The following is a 15,413-nucleotide window of genomic DNA, read 5'->3' as shown; positions in this document are numbered from 1 at the left end:
AGCTAGTGGAGTTGCAACTGACGATTGCGCTATCTTCAAGTTTACCCGCCAGGTGAAGTCATCAATCACTCCGATGCAGAGTGTATTCGCATAGCCATTATTCTGCATACAGGTATCCATCTAAATAATCGTAGAATGGGAAACTCGCCGTGCATAAATAAGCCTTCTTAGTCATGCTTTGGTATACCACCCAGAAACTTGAATTCATTCACATCATCACATGACTCGCTATCAAGGTGGACATTTAGAATCCGTCAATATCTGAGTATCGACATAGTCAATCCCTGACCAACCCTCAGACCTGGATGCTGAAATCCTTATAACTCCATTTCTCTGTCATCTTGACCTTGCGCTTCTTCGGTTGATGGATGATCTTGCGTGCCTCCACTTTGCCATTCACCAGTAAATTCCGGAACCGATCGTTCAGCAAGTTACCTTCAGGTTTCAGGCGTCGGAGTGAGTCCTGAAGCTCATCTGGAAGTACAACCTCCAGAGTTTTCTCCGGTATTGGCGCATTTCCTCGTTTCCGTCGACGCAAAACTCGGTCGTCACCATCTCCGAGCTCTGGTGTTTCATTCCCTACTTCCAATTCGCTCGCCTGGTGTTGCTTGATCAGAGCCATGATCACGTCTTCTTGCCTTTGCGACTTATCTCCCATTCGCTTCTCATGTTTGGCCAGTCGCTCGATCTCTTTTCTCCGCTTGACCTTGTTCCTCTGCGATGGTGTTTTGCGTTGCGGCCGCTTCTTCTTCAGTCCTTCAGCATCTTCATTCTCTGTCTCGAACCCTTCCCACGCACTCTCATCGTCGGCCGGGTTCGACTCCGGCAAAGCAGCAAGAGCTTGTACCCTGGCTTCTTTCTCCGCAGCAAGTGTGGCCTCCAAGAGTCGCAGGCGCTCAGCTTCCATTTCTCTGGCTCCTTCTTGGTTGAGTAAATCGTCCCATTCTTCGAAGGATGGATTGTAACTTGTGCCAGCATTGGGTTGTTGAACAGCTCGGACTGGGCGACCATCCGCAGTCATAGGTATTGGTGCTTTTTGAAGCGTGACAGGTGCAACTTTAGCTCGAGGTTTAGGGATATATTCGATCGAGATGTCTTCCTGAACAGTAACCGGTGCTTCTACTGCCCACAAATCAACCCCTGGCTGCTCGTCGTCCAGATTTTCCGTGTTCAATCTCGATGCAGTGTTGAGACCACTTTTCAGGCGTTGGACCTCTTTCTTGCTTACCCAGTCTGGTTTGTGCCTCTTGCTCGAAAGTTCAAGGACGCCGTCGGTGAGTGCAGAATGTTGTCTCTTCCGTGAATCGACTGCGGGGACGGCGGAGCGTTTAGCGAGGATCTCATCGACCTTCAGTGGCTTCTGAACTTTGTATCTCTTCTTTATATCTTCTGAACCTATCGTGTCAAGTGCAAACAGTTCCTCCGAAGGTTTCTCTGCAATCGGTCCGCCCTGAATGATTTGCTCTCGAAGCGTCTCCAGTCCTTGCTGGACTTCTCCGATGTCGACGTTTTTGCGCCATGCCTTCTTGCCTTTTCGTGACGGCTGCTTATATTGTTGCGGTGCAGTTTTCAACGAGGAAGACATTGCTTCTTGAAACATGGGTTCCAATTTGCTTGTCAATGCGCTGTTCTTGCTTGCGGGCTGGTGTGTCGATGGGTCGCGGAAAATAAAATTTCCCTGCACAACTCAATGCCAAGATCAGGAAGACCGACTAGCCCTTTTCGGGATAAGGGTAGTGCCGCCTTGTTCTAGTAAATCTCGGCAGTCACCGGTACGGGTATGTACGTCCAGCCTTGCTTGCCCTGATCATTATCGATCGTTTTCAAAACCGTCCCGCTTCTCTACTCCACTCTGCCTCTATTGAAAAGGGGTCTCAGAGGTGGGCACATATACTTCATTCAAATCCACATGCCTGCCCCTCCACTCTCTGCTTAGTACAATGAACTAGTCGTCTGCAGTTACAGAAATAACAATCAATTTCGTAGTAAGAACCTTTGGCAGCCTCCAGCGCAGGGGCTCGGGCATTCAGGATTTAGTTACCCACCTTGGGTATTTTGGACTTCTTCGATAACGTTGTCAATTTTGCTATCTTCGCTTTTGATGGTCTGAACACGCTATCGTCTGCGGTACCGACAGAAATGTTTCCACGTCCTTCGATGAGCTCTGCAATCACTCCCCATATTATATATGAGCCTACATCGTAAGCATATATGACTTGAGTCTTGCATCTATCGCTTCCTGCATCTCTCCTGCATCTCTCTTTTGACTCTGACTGAAAAAATAGTCTGCAGCCGCCTTCATTGCTTCGATAGACACGGGGTGATCAGGCTCGAAATGATTCTGCCCAGCAAATATGGCCATCCGAAACATTGCTTCAGCGGATTCATGTAGATTCTGACCTGCCAGGGCTCGCGCTAGATATGTGAGGCTACAGACAATGCCTGTCATCGATAACGGTGCTGTGGGAGGTGTAGTAAAAATATAACCTCTCTCAATCCATTCCGCGAATTGACCAGGCACATCGGACAAAACAGCTGCGGCTTCGATGAACTTGGAATGCCCGAGGTAAAGTAGTGCCATTGACATGTTGATAAACTGACCATCAAAGCGAGGATTAGGGCGGTCATTATTGATAACTGCGTGGTCATTGAGGTATTGGTATGTATATTCGGCCTCCTGGATAGGATAGCTCTGGCCAAGGTCACAACACTTCCACTCAAATAGCATTCCATGTATGAAGTGTTCAATTCCTGGTTGGTCCGAGTAATACTGTCGGACTTCGATTAACATAAGTCTTTGGACCAAGTCCGGTGTAATGTCAGATGCGAGTAAATTTCTGGCAATGGCCGAAATCGGATGCATTGGACCACGAGATATGGATGCGAGGCCGCGAATCTGCTTGAGAAACAGCTCAACCACATCGTGTGCTTTGTGAAATTGCGCATAGAGCAATGCAGGTACAAAGCTGTCAAAAAATCCAGTAACATTATCAAGTGCGCTCGAGGTCAAGTAATCTTGGAGCAATCGTGCAGCGTATTCGAACAATGCAAATGCTTCGGTATAGTTCCGGCTACGCAGACTGTCGACTCCGAACTTGATGCTGAACTTCACCCTGTGGAAATTTTGGACATATCTGTCCCACTCCGGGTGTGTTTCTGCTGCACATCGGTAGAAATGCTTTTTCGCATTGTGCAGGGTGTTTTCCACTAGCGCGAGTTGTTCAGGCGGATCAATATTCTGAAGACCTGTTTTAGCTACATACGCCTGCTGGAGCCGGCGGAAAGAGACCGTAACCGTCTCCTGGCCTTTTAAATCATAATATCCCTCAGGACCAGGATCTTTCTCCTGTGGTTCCCATATCTTGAATGTCAGATGCTCTGGTCTCGGCTGCCAAGATCTTTTGCCGATATGGGCCCATGCCTTTGTTGTACTTGCCTGGGATAGACGGCCACCAGTCTGGTTATGGTGGATGAATACGACCTGCATTGGCCGCATAACTAGTGGGATGCGGTAGATTGGAGAGCTCAACACTCGGTGATACACCAATGTCGTCGGTCGCACATTCAAGACCAGGTGATGGTCTACGAGTCGTCATTGACGGTGATTGCGTTAGTCAAACTTCCAAATCAACTCGAGACAGACACCAGGCTAGAATTGGTGAAAAATGTCCGAATTTCGCGAAGCCAGAATTCCGGGTAACTTGATGCTCCTGCTCCTCAAATCACTGTATAAGCTTAGTCAGAGATAGTGGCGTTCCCACGGATCCAGCCAGGCAGCAGAATTCAAGCTTTGATCGCTTCGCAGTGCTAGATTTGCTCTAGTGCTTTTGCCCGTACGAGTTTGATTCGCTTGCTATCTCTACGCAATGGGACTAGTGCTTCACCGTCTGCACTCCTTTAGAAGATTCACATTTGATAGGCTCTCTACCAGATCAACCGCTTCGCCTGACTCGTATTCCCACTCGACCAGCCTTTTGCTCACATTTGTCCCAAGTTGCCATGATAAAAGAAATTCGAGGTAGGATACACCATTGACAATACGTGAGACACAAGTCGTTCCCTCACAGAAATGCTTTCTAGCCGTCCGCTTTATTCGTTTTGTTCGTGCTTACTGCCCAGGTTCAGGCGTAGCAACTCTAAGATCGCTCTAAGCGATCTTGTTTTGACACTGGGCGGATGACAAGCTTGAAGTTTGACGTTCCTTTGACGTTATTTGGAAGCCGTTACCAAGATCCTGGGTCTCTTGCGCCACCAATAGGCCATACATAGCAGCTAACTTACAAACTGCACAACCATGACGCAGAAGAGGTGGATTGATGACTTGGATTCGAACCTTGGGGCAAGCAGTCATCAAAAGTTTGAGGCGCCGGCACACATGTCTACCTCAATGTCGAACCAGGGATCCTCTGTTGGCCTCAGGAAGCTCACTGTAGTCATCCAAGACCGACAACATGGTCTCCCTTTATCAGCACAAAATCTGAAGGAATCGAAAGGACAGGCACTACACTCTCAGACAGAAATTGAAGCCGAGCAACAGCTGGACCAATACTATTCCCCTTATACAGAGGTCCTTGCGGTTGTCAGATCCACCGATGACCCGACAATTCCAGTCAACACCTTCCGAGTATGGTTTCTCGGAAGCGTTTTGTCTATCCTTGGAACTGGTATCAATGAATTCTTCGGTAGTCGCTATCCTGGCATTTTCATCACGACTTCTGTTGCTCAGCTCCTTAGTTTCCCGTGTGGGGTAGCAATGGCCCGTTATCTCCCTAGACGCCGCTTTGCCCTTGGTCGCTGGTCCATGACTTTAAACCCTGGTCCCTTTAATCAGAAAGAGCATATTCTTATTTCTGTCATGGCCAACGTGGCTTTCGGCAACGGTACTGCATATGCCACGTCCATCTTCGTTATGCTCAAGCTAGATATGTTCTTTGGCGAGAGAATCTTGTCGAATTCTATCGGATTCCGCATTATGCTCACGCTTTCTACTCAACTATTGGGATATGCCTGCGCAGGCATTGCGCGGCGTTTTCTGGTCTACCCACCCGCCATGATCTGGCCTAATAGCCTTGCCCAAATTGCCTTGAATAGAGCTCTCCACAATGACAATGGAACTCTACAGGTTCAAGGTTGGAGAATAGGCAGGCGGAAGTTCTTTGCGTACTGTTTTACTGGCATGCTCATCTATTTCTGGCTACCCAACTACTTATTTCAGGCTTTATCCTTTTTCAACTGGACAACCTGGATTGCCCCCGATAATGTTATATTGGCAATCATTACTGGAAGTCTCTGTGGTCTTGGGCTGAACCCATGGCCAACATTCGACTGGAACGTTGTCTCCTCAATCATGGACCCAATCATGACACCATTCATCAGCACCGCCAATGCGACCTTCGGCTTATGTATCTCTGCATTTTTCATCGCCCCCCTTCTCTATTGGAACAACGCGCTCAACACTGCTTACCTTCCAGTCAGTTCATACTACACATTTGACAATATCGGGGCTATTTTCAATGTTTCAAGAGTTCTCAATTCCGATTACACGCTAAATATGGCAGAATACGATACATACAGCGCTCCGTACCTAAGTGCCGGGTATGTAATCTTCCTTACAGCGAGCTTCGCGGCTATCCCAGCGACAATCAGCTACGTCTTACTCCATCACTGGACAGAGCTTAAAACCGGGATGTCGGCCTGGATTAAACGGCAGCATCCCCGCGAGGCTCACAAGGATGTTCACAATAATCTTATGAAGAGCTATCCAGAAGTACCAGAGTGGTGGTTTGGCGTTATCTTGTTAATCTCCTTCGTACTAGGCTGCCTCGCGTGTTCATTGTATCCCACCGGATTCCCAATATGGGCACTTATCTTTGTCATTGCCTTCTGCATTGTTTTACAAATCCCTCTTGGAATTATCTACGCTGTCACCAACATCCAGCTATATACAAACGTTCTCACAGAGTTTATTGCGGGCTACGCTTTGCCCGACAGACCAATTGCCAACATGATTTTCAAAGCCTTCGGCACCAATGTTTGCTCGCAATCACTTTCATTTTCTCTAGATCTAAAGCTAGGACACTATCTCAAAGTTCCCCCGCGGACCATGTTCGCAGCTCAAGTCTATGCTACCACCTTGGCTGCTTTTGTCGCAATCGGGGTCAACTCCTGGCAGATGGGCAACATCAAGGATCTTTGTCAACCGACCCAGGAAGATAACTTCACCTGTCCGTGGGCGAACATCTTCTTCTCTTCAGCTGTTATATGGGGGGTCGTTGGCCCCAAGCGTTTGTTTGGCCCTGGTGGAACTTACAATAATCTTCAATGGGCATTTCTTGTTGGCGCTATTCTTCCACTTCCGTCCTGGTTCATAACTCGCAGATATCCGAAGTCTTTCGTACGCTTCATACACATCCCGGTGATACTCTTCGGCTGCATGGCTCTGGTGCCTTACAACTTTTCCTTCATCTGGCCTGCCTTTATTTTCGGCTTTATTTTCAACTTTTATATTAAACGGCGACACCTGGCCTGGTGGCAAAAGTATGCCTATGTGCTTACTACCTCCTTCAGAGGCGCTATCGCAATAGCAGCTATTATCATCTTTCTTACTGTACAGCTTCGAGAGGCACCAGTTAAGTGGTGGGGAAACGATGTCTCGTTCGCTGGAGTCGATGGAGGTGGTGAAGACGCCCCACGTTGCGTGCTCAGAACTTTGACTGGTGATGAAAGGATGGCCGGCAGCTAGTCTGTAGGATCAAGTTGCCTGTTGAAATCTAGCTTCAGTATTCAAAGTTAACCATGGAGATAACGACAAATCTTACAGTGAGAGAGTCAACGAAGACATTTCCCAAAGATCGGCTGGTTGGTTGGGTTTGTCAAAGAGGTCGCCGCTTTGAAACCCCAGATCGAGAACGTAACTGCATTGATATAAGCATGTAATGCTCCCGGCTTACACACTCTCACTGCGACTTATGTACGGGAACTCGGATGTGCCGCGTAGATCTCTTTGATTACGAACTTACAACTTCTGTTGAGATACTGTAAACGAATACCAGCAGAACGAAGGACCAGCTTCTGAATAAGTGCTATTGGGTAGGAACAGCGTTTACTGAAAGTTGCAGTCACACGATCCTTGCTGGCAAATGTCCCCAACCAGTGTCAGAAGCATAGGATTAGTGACCGGGTGTACTTGATATCCTATTGGGTGTGATTTAGGGGCTCTTTCTTCATTGCCCTCTAGACCCTTTATAGCTTGTGGGTCTTTCCCATTCCGTCGGTAGACGATCTCGCGAGTTGAAGGCTAAGGAGTCGACTTGGGTACCTGGTGTGGCTGCAAAAGCTGATGATCATTCGCTAAGATTCGGGACCCCTCCTTAGCTCCGAACTACACTAGACTTCTTTGAGCATGTTGGAGATTTCTGTCTCGGATTTGGTGGTCGTGATAGACGATTGATGCTGCTATGATGTCGACATCAAGAGTTGATATCATCCAGGCTTCAACTTAGGGTTTGATGACAGAGCATGAAATCGTTCCGAACGCACGAGCATCCTGGTGCTGTTTTTGGGAATGCTGAAAGTAATTTGACATTCCCAAAAGGGTCACTCGAGTATATATACACAGAGATACGAACTATATCTCCCAGCTATTAGCCCATGCCAAAAGGAACATGGGGACGTTGGCAGCACCTTCTCTTAGATCAGTTTCGGACAAGAATTCCAACGGGCATTGTAGTCGTCCTTGGGACAAAAACCCTGTTGACAATTTCCTCTTCATCAATCAATTTAGCACAGCATCCACTGGGCGGTCCCCGTTTCCTGATCGTCAGACGATAGGATCCCACGTACAGCGCAATCTTCGCAGACGTAGGCGCAGACGCATCCTTCTTCAAGGGTCTCTGGCCAATCGCATTTTCAACTCTGCAATTCGTCCTAAAAGCACTATGTTAAACGACTTGCAAACCGCTAACTGGAATAAGCCTACATTCCATCGACAACGGCTCCATCCTGCGCAAAGGAAGAAAATCGTCTCTCAAGATTCGCATACCATCCCAATTCAACAAATTACTGTAATGGCTCGACCACGGGAAGGCGGCACTCCGCGCAAGCCCTATAGCAGCACAGATTCATCAGCTGAGGAGTTCGAAAGTAGCAGGAGCAACGCCTCAAGCACAGCTCTGCAGCTCCCAGAAATTGGAACATCAGAACACGATATAACATTGAATTATTACGCCACAGAACATAGCTTTGACCAGGAGCGGCTAGAAGGGTCGAGCCTGGTTGACCGCTGGCTTTGCCAGTTCACAGGGGCCGGAGTGAACGCTCCATCTGTCCCTGCATCTGTCGTTGAATTTTATGACAAATCATACCACTATCTACAACAGAGCTACTTTTACAAGATGATAGAGCATGTAAGTCCAGGGTCAGCCACGCTCTGGACGCAGACTCAAGTCCAGGATGCTGCATCTTTGCATGGGCTCTATGCAGCCGGGAGTGCTGTAGCCGTACGCTTGGCGCCTGATAATGGTGCAAAGACCAAATTGAGGACAATTGCACGAGAATATTACACTCGATCATTGATGATCATGCAAGTCAGAATACAGAATGGTGAAAACTTGGAGAGGATTGCATACGATACTGCCAGCCTACTCGTGTATACATCTGCCTTGAACGATTGGCCCTCTTATCGAGTTCACCTGGATGGCATGAGGCATATTGTTATGCTTCTGGGAGGTGTGGGACCTGTGAATCTTGCAGTGCGACTATTGTTGCTGGTAGGCGAGTCTCAAGCTGCGAGCCATATGCTTACCCGATCTACTTCCAGGCCCCTCGAGTGGGGCACACCTTCCTGGCACGCGAATCCTGACTTGGCGGAAGCTAGGCATCTGTTCAAGATTGACAATGTCCAGCGGCATGCTCTGGCACCTGGTGGCATAATACAGCCATCTGTGGATAGGCTCTTGAAAGAGATCCAGGACTTTCATTCCATTCTGACTCAATGTTGCATGAGTGAGAATGCGCTCAACACGATGGATAATGCCCGTCGCTGGCTTACCATGAAGTTCTTCGCTCTTACACAAAGGATAGTCAACGTCTACTGCGACAGTTCCCAGAACAAGCTCTTTCGGACACAGAATGACTTTATCAACTCCATCGAAGGTCTTGAGCGGGCCTTTCTAGTCGCTTTACTCTGTTACCACCAATGTGTGTATTATGCGAAAACCAATCCATCATTGCTCTCCTCTCGTCATGTTCCATTTCATCATGTCAAGAGGCATTTGGAACAGTTTACAGGAAATCCGGAGCATCTGAAGACGATCGCGAGTCCCGAAGTGTTAGAGGCCTTGACCTGGATATCATTCGTGGCCACATACGAGGATGGTCTCAATGAAGGCGACTTGATCCATGGTGGAGTTTCTGGTTGGAGTTCCAACTTCTGTCATCAAATGATCTCACTTCAACAGACCTCGATCAGAACCGGCAATGATCTCCGAAATCAGCTAATGAAGGTATCATACTGTGACTCTGTGTTTGGCCCTTCTCTCCACCGCCTTTGGGACCAGATGCACAGGCGAAAAGGCCCTCATACATATTGAAGTGAGATAGATCTATGGCCTTACCTCTTCTCGGCTGAACAGAGAGACTGTCTTGCGAAGAGTATTTCGGAGGTCTTGCATGATATGTCATTGGAATAAGAGTATCTAGACTAGCTGAAGACGAACTAGACCCCGTTTTGCGACAAGAAGGAGGTTCCAGGCAAGTCCTGGCATACATGCAAAAGCTTAGCAAGTATATCACAGTGATGTCTCGGCATCGCGTCTTTCCATCATATCTGCAAGAGACCTTACTTCGTTCCAAGTGGTGGACTTGAGAAAAGTCCAATGGCCTGGATATTTTGTTCAACGACGCCGTAATCGGACAGAAACCACGACCTCTACACGGCTACCCTACTGCAGTATTTGACCAGGTACACAACATCAGTGATTGAAGACCTTTCCGCATACTCCGGCCTTCTATGTTTCAGTGGCAGAGAATTGGTAGTCAATATTGCCACCTCTTTGGAGGCTTTCAGGCCATCCCCCAAACTTCAACGCGTGCCTAATCTCAAAAATGCGAAATGATGAATCTGACTAGAGCTACAGCACCGGAAGGGGTCCAGAAAGGTACCAGCAGAAAGGTTGTTGCACAAGGTCTCGTAGAAATGTTCATTTTTCATCACATTGGTTAAGGGTTTGTGGCCATGCTCAAGTCACAGATCATTCTGCAGACTACTATGCTACGAAATATTTTTGTTGACTTTGATCACCTGCAAAACTACTACAGAATTACTCACTTTCATTCAGTAGTCGTCAAGGGAGCTGCGAAAGGACAATGGGACCATTGGTCGTTGAAATTAGACCGGAACGCTCTTGTAACCATCAACAGGAATGTTGCAAGCAAGCCCACCTCATTCCCTTCGTCAATAATGATAGTATGCTGATCAACCTCACGATCACCGCTGGTACATTGAGCATCACTTGTCAAGTTTTTGACGCTTCCAACTCCTATACTATCGCGTACTCCTCTGGAGGATCGATTCTAAGCTTAACCTTAGGGGTTGTATCGTTGGAAATGTCGCCAGTGAATCTTCTAGCTTTGAAATGCAGGAACTTCCTGGTGACAAGAAAGCGCTTGAAGCCTCTCGAACTGGTGCTCATATTGGGAACTACTATTCAAGCGTTCTTCAATGTGCGACTTTGCATGGCGCTTCAGTCGTGGAGTCGACGACTTTTTCGCCGAGGGATCTCACAAACTTAGAGCTTCACTTGTAATGAAATCAGTCTGTGACTCTTCAGACCGTGTAGTCGCGTGAAGTTCCTGGAGCGATAAAGTACTTGTGCTGTCTGATTAAGACGGCCTGTCGTTTGGCTATTATCAAGCTCGTTGTGCGCAGAAGAACACTGTTGCTCTCGTGCTTTAATTCCCATCTCCTCTAGAATTTTGGGTGTTTGTTGTATTCGTAGCTGGCGTATACGTCGGTGCCGAGCTACCAGCAGAATTCGGTTTGGACGTTAAGTGCGTTTTCGTGGTGGGAGAAAGTTGTGTGACCAATCTGAAAGACTTGCTGAGTCAACTCATTGAACTCGAACGGCGACATACTGAATGCTTGGTGCCGTTGTACTTCCTGTCGCAATTCCTGGGGTACAGGATATGAGTGCGTAAAATCGCGTATCCGCTTGTCTCCATCCCTCTCGAATCGCGTTTGGGCGCAATTTAGCAGGTTTTGGCCGCTCGATTGTTGCTCTGGGAGCAAGGTATCCACTGTCAGTGGGGCAGATTGCTCTAAGGGCAAATATCTGATGTATGCTGGCGTCGGTTCTTGTTCCTTAATGATAAGTCGCTCTCACTAGACACGTTGCGAGCTCTCCCAATATATTTAGTGACAATATCCCTTTTAATGATTTTTCCATAGACTACCTTAGGTAGGTAGGAGGGTATTCTGATAACCAAGAGTTGTAAAATCTCCTCCCGACTCACCCGGTTTAGGGATGAAGGTGATGCTGCCCTGTGCTCGCCTCTAGCTCGCGCAAGCGGGGTGAGCAGATACCTAAGTAGGTAAGATTTCTCACGACTTGGCGTTAAACGGTTGCCTAGAGACTTGGCACTGAGGCACTAGTATTACTCGACACGTTTAAGTTCACTTCTTCCTTTCCTCTCATCAACGCATTATCGTAAGGGTGACAAACAGATTAGCCGATTTATGCAAGAGGGACAGAGGGCTCATGCTAATGATGACATCGAGAATTCCTAAGGCCGGAAAACCCTGCTTGGTTCGGGTGCTTAACAGTTGACAAAGCGATTTCTTTCTGAGGCACATCCTTCGAGGCGACCTTTCTTGGGCTGTTGATGTTTGCGTTTAGCGTTGGACTTGATGGCGACAAACATCTAGACCACACCCGTTCGAATAAGGACGTAAGATGCAGCTCAGCTCGTAAACCTAACATTTCCTCCTCCATATCACGTACATATCGATTCATTACATTGAGCCTCAGTGCCAGCTATATTCGCAAGCGTATCGCCTTATATAACCCTACAAGTGCACAACTTATCTATCCAGCAATCCTGGTCCACTGCACTCTAATCTACACCCACTACAGGAATGAGGTGCTTGAGACAATCGCGCGCCAAAAGCCATAGGGAGTAAATCTCCTGACTAAGCTAGTAAACAGTATCTATGTACTATATTTATTAAATCTAGTTCTAGGTGAGCTATCAGCTGTCAAGGGTAGCGGTTAAAGGAAGATTTTAAGGTAAAAGACGAGAGTATTAAGAGGGTGAGTGAAGGTAAGCGAGGATGAACGAGAGGGTTGGCGAGGGTGAGCTCTTTTATAAAAGCAGCGAGGTCCGGGTGAGTTATATTTTTGCAAGACAAATTATCTTGTCACTTGAGATACAGTACGTACGAAGTATATGAACCTGTGGCTCGTGAAGACTTAATTCCACTCGCTTCCTCATATATCATGATATTGTCACCCAACGAATTCTCTGGCCTCCACCAAAGTTCTATTCAGAAAGCAAGGAGCCCAAGGCATAGATCGCAGCCTTGATGCTATCTATCTCTCTACTCCACCGACTTCCATTTCCAGGACAGGATTGACATTTCAGGGGGCGAATGAATTTGACTAACTGGATAGTTGAGTTGGTTCTAATAAATTTCAATTCGTTCCTGTTGAACATGATCGACTGGTATCTACAGTTTCAAAGGCCTCGCTAAGAGACATATCCCACCCGGTTGCCATTATTTAGCACGATAAAAACCTCACTCTTGTTCTCCCCTTTCGCGTTCGCTCTCTCTCCAATCGATCATCAAAACCTGCTTCAGCACCAATCAACTCTCGTAAATTTGTTCTGAATCTTGGCGTCTAGTATGAAACTTATCAAGAACTGCATGATTCCATCAAAAGCCCAATACCACTTTTGTTTTCCTTCATTTCTTTGCTTAGACTTTTGCCGGAGGAGGTCCTCCAGAGCCTGGCTCTAGAACATGCGAATGACCTTCTGCACGATGTACTGTACCATTTTCTTCTTGATAGCATACCTTGGAACTAAGAATCCATTCATCTTCAAGTACCTCATCCATCGAAGCGCGCTCGGCGGGATCAACCTTGAGCATACGTCCTATGATGTGTCGACTCTCTCGGGGCAAAATTCTGAGTAGCCTCCAGGGCCCTTTGATTACCTCTTGCTTGTCTGTACTGGATGTGGCAGGTCTTGACTCGTTTTCAGCATTGTCTGAATGATGGTGATGATGAGATGAGCTGCTCCCCTCTGCTTCAGATGGTCTTCGGTTGCCATCATCAGTAGGGCTGAGATGTGACCCTTTGCGTGGGTGTGAATCAGGAACAGGGGTTCCCGGAGTTGGAGGAGAGACGAAGAGTTTGTAAGAGTTATCTATTACTCTCGGTTGCTTCCATGGGAATCGTCGTAGAGACATGCAACAGAAAATAATAGCCAGGGACCAGATATCGGTAGCAGTCGGGTCATATTTTCGTTCCTCGTAGACTTCGGGTGCGAGATATGGGTCAGAGCCAACAATTCCTTTCCACGATTAGCATGTTTCCTCGGATTGATAATAGTAGTTTGCAAACCTGAAGCGAGAACAATGTCGTTCTCAAATGGATAACGGAATACTGTTGCACTTCCAAAGTCAATGATTTTCATAATGCCGTGCTCGCTGACGACAACATTGTCCAATTTTAGATCTCGATGTGCAAGCCCCATCGAATGCAAGTAGCTAACGCCATTCACGATCTGAAGAAAAGCGCAGGCAATCTCCTCTCGGGTCATTTTGCCGGTCATGACAGTTGCAAACAGGTCGTAGGGCGCGTATTCCATAACCTCAAACCAGCGATGATTCTCTTGGATGATATCCATGGTTTCAATGATGTTTCCATGATGAAGAGTGGAACCGATACAGAACTCGGCAGTGACTTTTTTGGAATAATCCTTTTCGCTTTCCCACGAGTGCTTGTCTCGGAATTGTTTGACGGCAAACGTGACCCCGTCACTGCTTCTCTTCAACAGTCGAACGGAGCCACCAGCCCCCGAACCCAAGACTTTACCAAATTTGCCGTATTTTGCCTCTAGACTGTGGTCATCCATGAAAGGAACGTTATTAGACGGGGGTACTTGTTGACTGGGGGGGGTTCTCGTGCCAGATTTATAGCTGCTCTTTCGTGAGGCAGGAACAGAGGATGCCGGTGACTCCAGCTGTCGGTCGTGTTTGTCGTGTTTGTGGTGCTTATCCTTGTGCCCATGACCACCAAGCCTGAAAAATCGTTTCAATTCAGACATGGACCCATGCTTCTTTTCCCCGAGTCCTGACCTGTCACTACCACTGTCTGTCACATGAGAATAGGGATCCTTTTTGCCTCCAAAGATTGAGCCGCGCTTTTCCGAACCTGATAGATCCCCACTACTGCCTGGTCTGGGAAGCCTCTCGGCAGCTGCTGCGATAGCAGGAGCAAGAGAATTTCTTCCAGTACTTCCAAAATGTCTGGGCTCTCTTTGTTCGATCTTGGCTTCGGTCAAAGATGCTTTGGCAGGACGGGGCGAGGCTGGGACTAGCTTTGGAGTACCAACTGGACTTTGATCGGCGGGACTGGCAGATTCTGATGGACCGATTTCGAAGCGAGTTGATTTCTTGGGATCTGTATGATCAGGACGTTGAGCACCCTGTTCAGAGGAAGACGGTCTCGAGATGACTTGGCCTGGTGAGATGGATTGTGATAGAGCTCGAGCATGTGAATCAGGGGGAGGAGAGGTCTGTGGAGTGATGGCCGCTTGTGCTTGCTGACTGCGCCCAGTTGTAGCATCTATTTTGCCATCTTTCGAACCATGTGGTGTCAATGGAGGTGAATGTACTGCTGATGACAGAGAACCGTGGCCCTGTCGGATGGAGCCACGTGGGGTGCCAGGCCCCTCACTCTCCCTCGAAGGCACCTATTTGTCGATCAGTGTCACGTACCTACCGCTGGACTGTGGGCATACGTACTCGAGATGGTGGCATGGAGACCGGTTCGTAGGCAAAATTGGACATTCTGCTTTCCTGAAGCCTCGACTTCTGTAGGGATATTGCTAGACTCCTAATTTGTTCGTGTGCCTCAGGGCTGAGTTCTTCAGTGTCATTTCCCAATTTGGAATTGCGCCTTGACTCGTCGAGTGGATCTATTTCTTCGTCTTCTGCGGCAAAGCGCACGTTTGAACGAGTGTTTTCTTCTGCGTTTGCAGGAGCAGGCTTCGATTCTGGGCGCCAGTTAGTCCACCTTACGCACGATACGAGACGGGATAAACCATGTACCTTTTTCATCCTTGGAATCGTCCCCTGGAAAGAACATTGCGGACAGCCTGGATGTCATGATGCCGGTGGTTTGGTTGGG

General features: G+C 47.8%; 5 protein-coding genes across 5 annotated transcripts; 2 read left to right on the top strand and 3 right to left on the bottom strand.

Annotated features, from left to right (window-relative positions):
* Positions 1–295: 295 nt before the first annotated feature.
* LTR84_009697 (uncharacterized protein) lies at positions 296–1,585 on the bottom strand (the record flags this gene model as incomplete). Its single annotated transcript, XM_064853236.1, has 1 exon — positions 296–1,585. One exon carries the CDS (start codon positions 1,583–1,585, stop codon positions 296–298), a length of 1,290 nt encoding a protein of 429 aa, XP_064709635.1.
* A 609-nt stretch (positions 1,586–2,194) lies between these two features.
* LTR84_009696 (uncharacterized protein) lies at positions 2,195–3,496 on the bottom strand (the record flags this gene model as incomplete). The annotated part of the gene is made up of 1 exon (XM_064853235.1): positions 2,195–3,496. The coding sequence occupies one exon, from the start codon at positions 3,494–3,496 to the stop codon at positions 2,195–2,197; it is 1,302 nt and encodes a 433-aa protein (XP_064709634.1).
* A 798-nt stretch (positions 3,497–4,294) lies between these two features.
* LTR84_009695 (uncharacterized protein) lies at positions 4,295–6,742 on the top strand (the record flags this gene model as incomplete). Its single annotated transcript, XM_064853234.1, has 1 exon — positions 4,295–6,742. One exon carries the CDS (start codon positions 4,295–4,297, stop codon positions 6,740–6,742), a length of 2,448 nt encoding a protein of 815 aa, XP_064709633.1.
* A 1,324-nt stretch (positions 6,743–8,066) lies between these two features.
* LTR84_009694 (uncharacterized protein) lies at positions 8,067–9,590 on the top strand (the record flags this gene model as incomplete). Its single annotated transcript, XM_064853233.1, has 1 exon — positions 8,067–9,590. One exon carries the CDS (start codon positions 8,067–8,069, stop codon positions 9,588–9,590), a length of 1,524 nt encoding a protein of 507 aa, XP_064709632.1.
* Positions 9,591–12,973: 3,383 nt separating this feature from the next.
* LTR84_009693 (uncharacterized protein) lies at positions 12,974–15,392 on the bottom strand (the record flags this gene model as incomplete). The annotated part of the gene is made up of 4 exons (XM_064853232.1): positions 12,974–13,572; positions 13,623–14,976; positions 15,029–15,279; positions 15,335–15,392. The coding sequence occupies 4 exons, from the start codon at positions 15,390–15,392 to the stop codon at positions 12,974–12,976; spliced, it is 2,262 nt and encodes a 753-aa protein (XP_064709631.1).
* Positions 15,393–15,413: the final 21 nt, after the last annotated feature.

Source organism: Exophiala bonariae (genome assembly GCF_035927105.1).
Source record: "Exophiala bonariae strain CCFEE 5792 chromosome Unknown scaffold_4, whole genome shotgun sequence".
Lineage (NCBI taxonomy): Eukaryota > Fungi > Ascomycota > Eurotiomycetes > Chaetothyriales > Herpotrichiellaceae > Exophiala > Exophiala bonariae.
The sequence above is the reverse complement of the archived record's forward strand: the minus strand, read 5'-3'. Positions and strand labels throughout refer to the sequence as shown.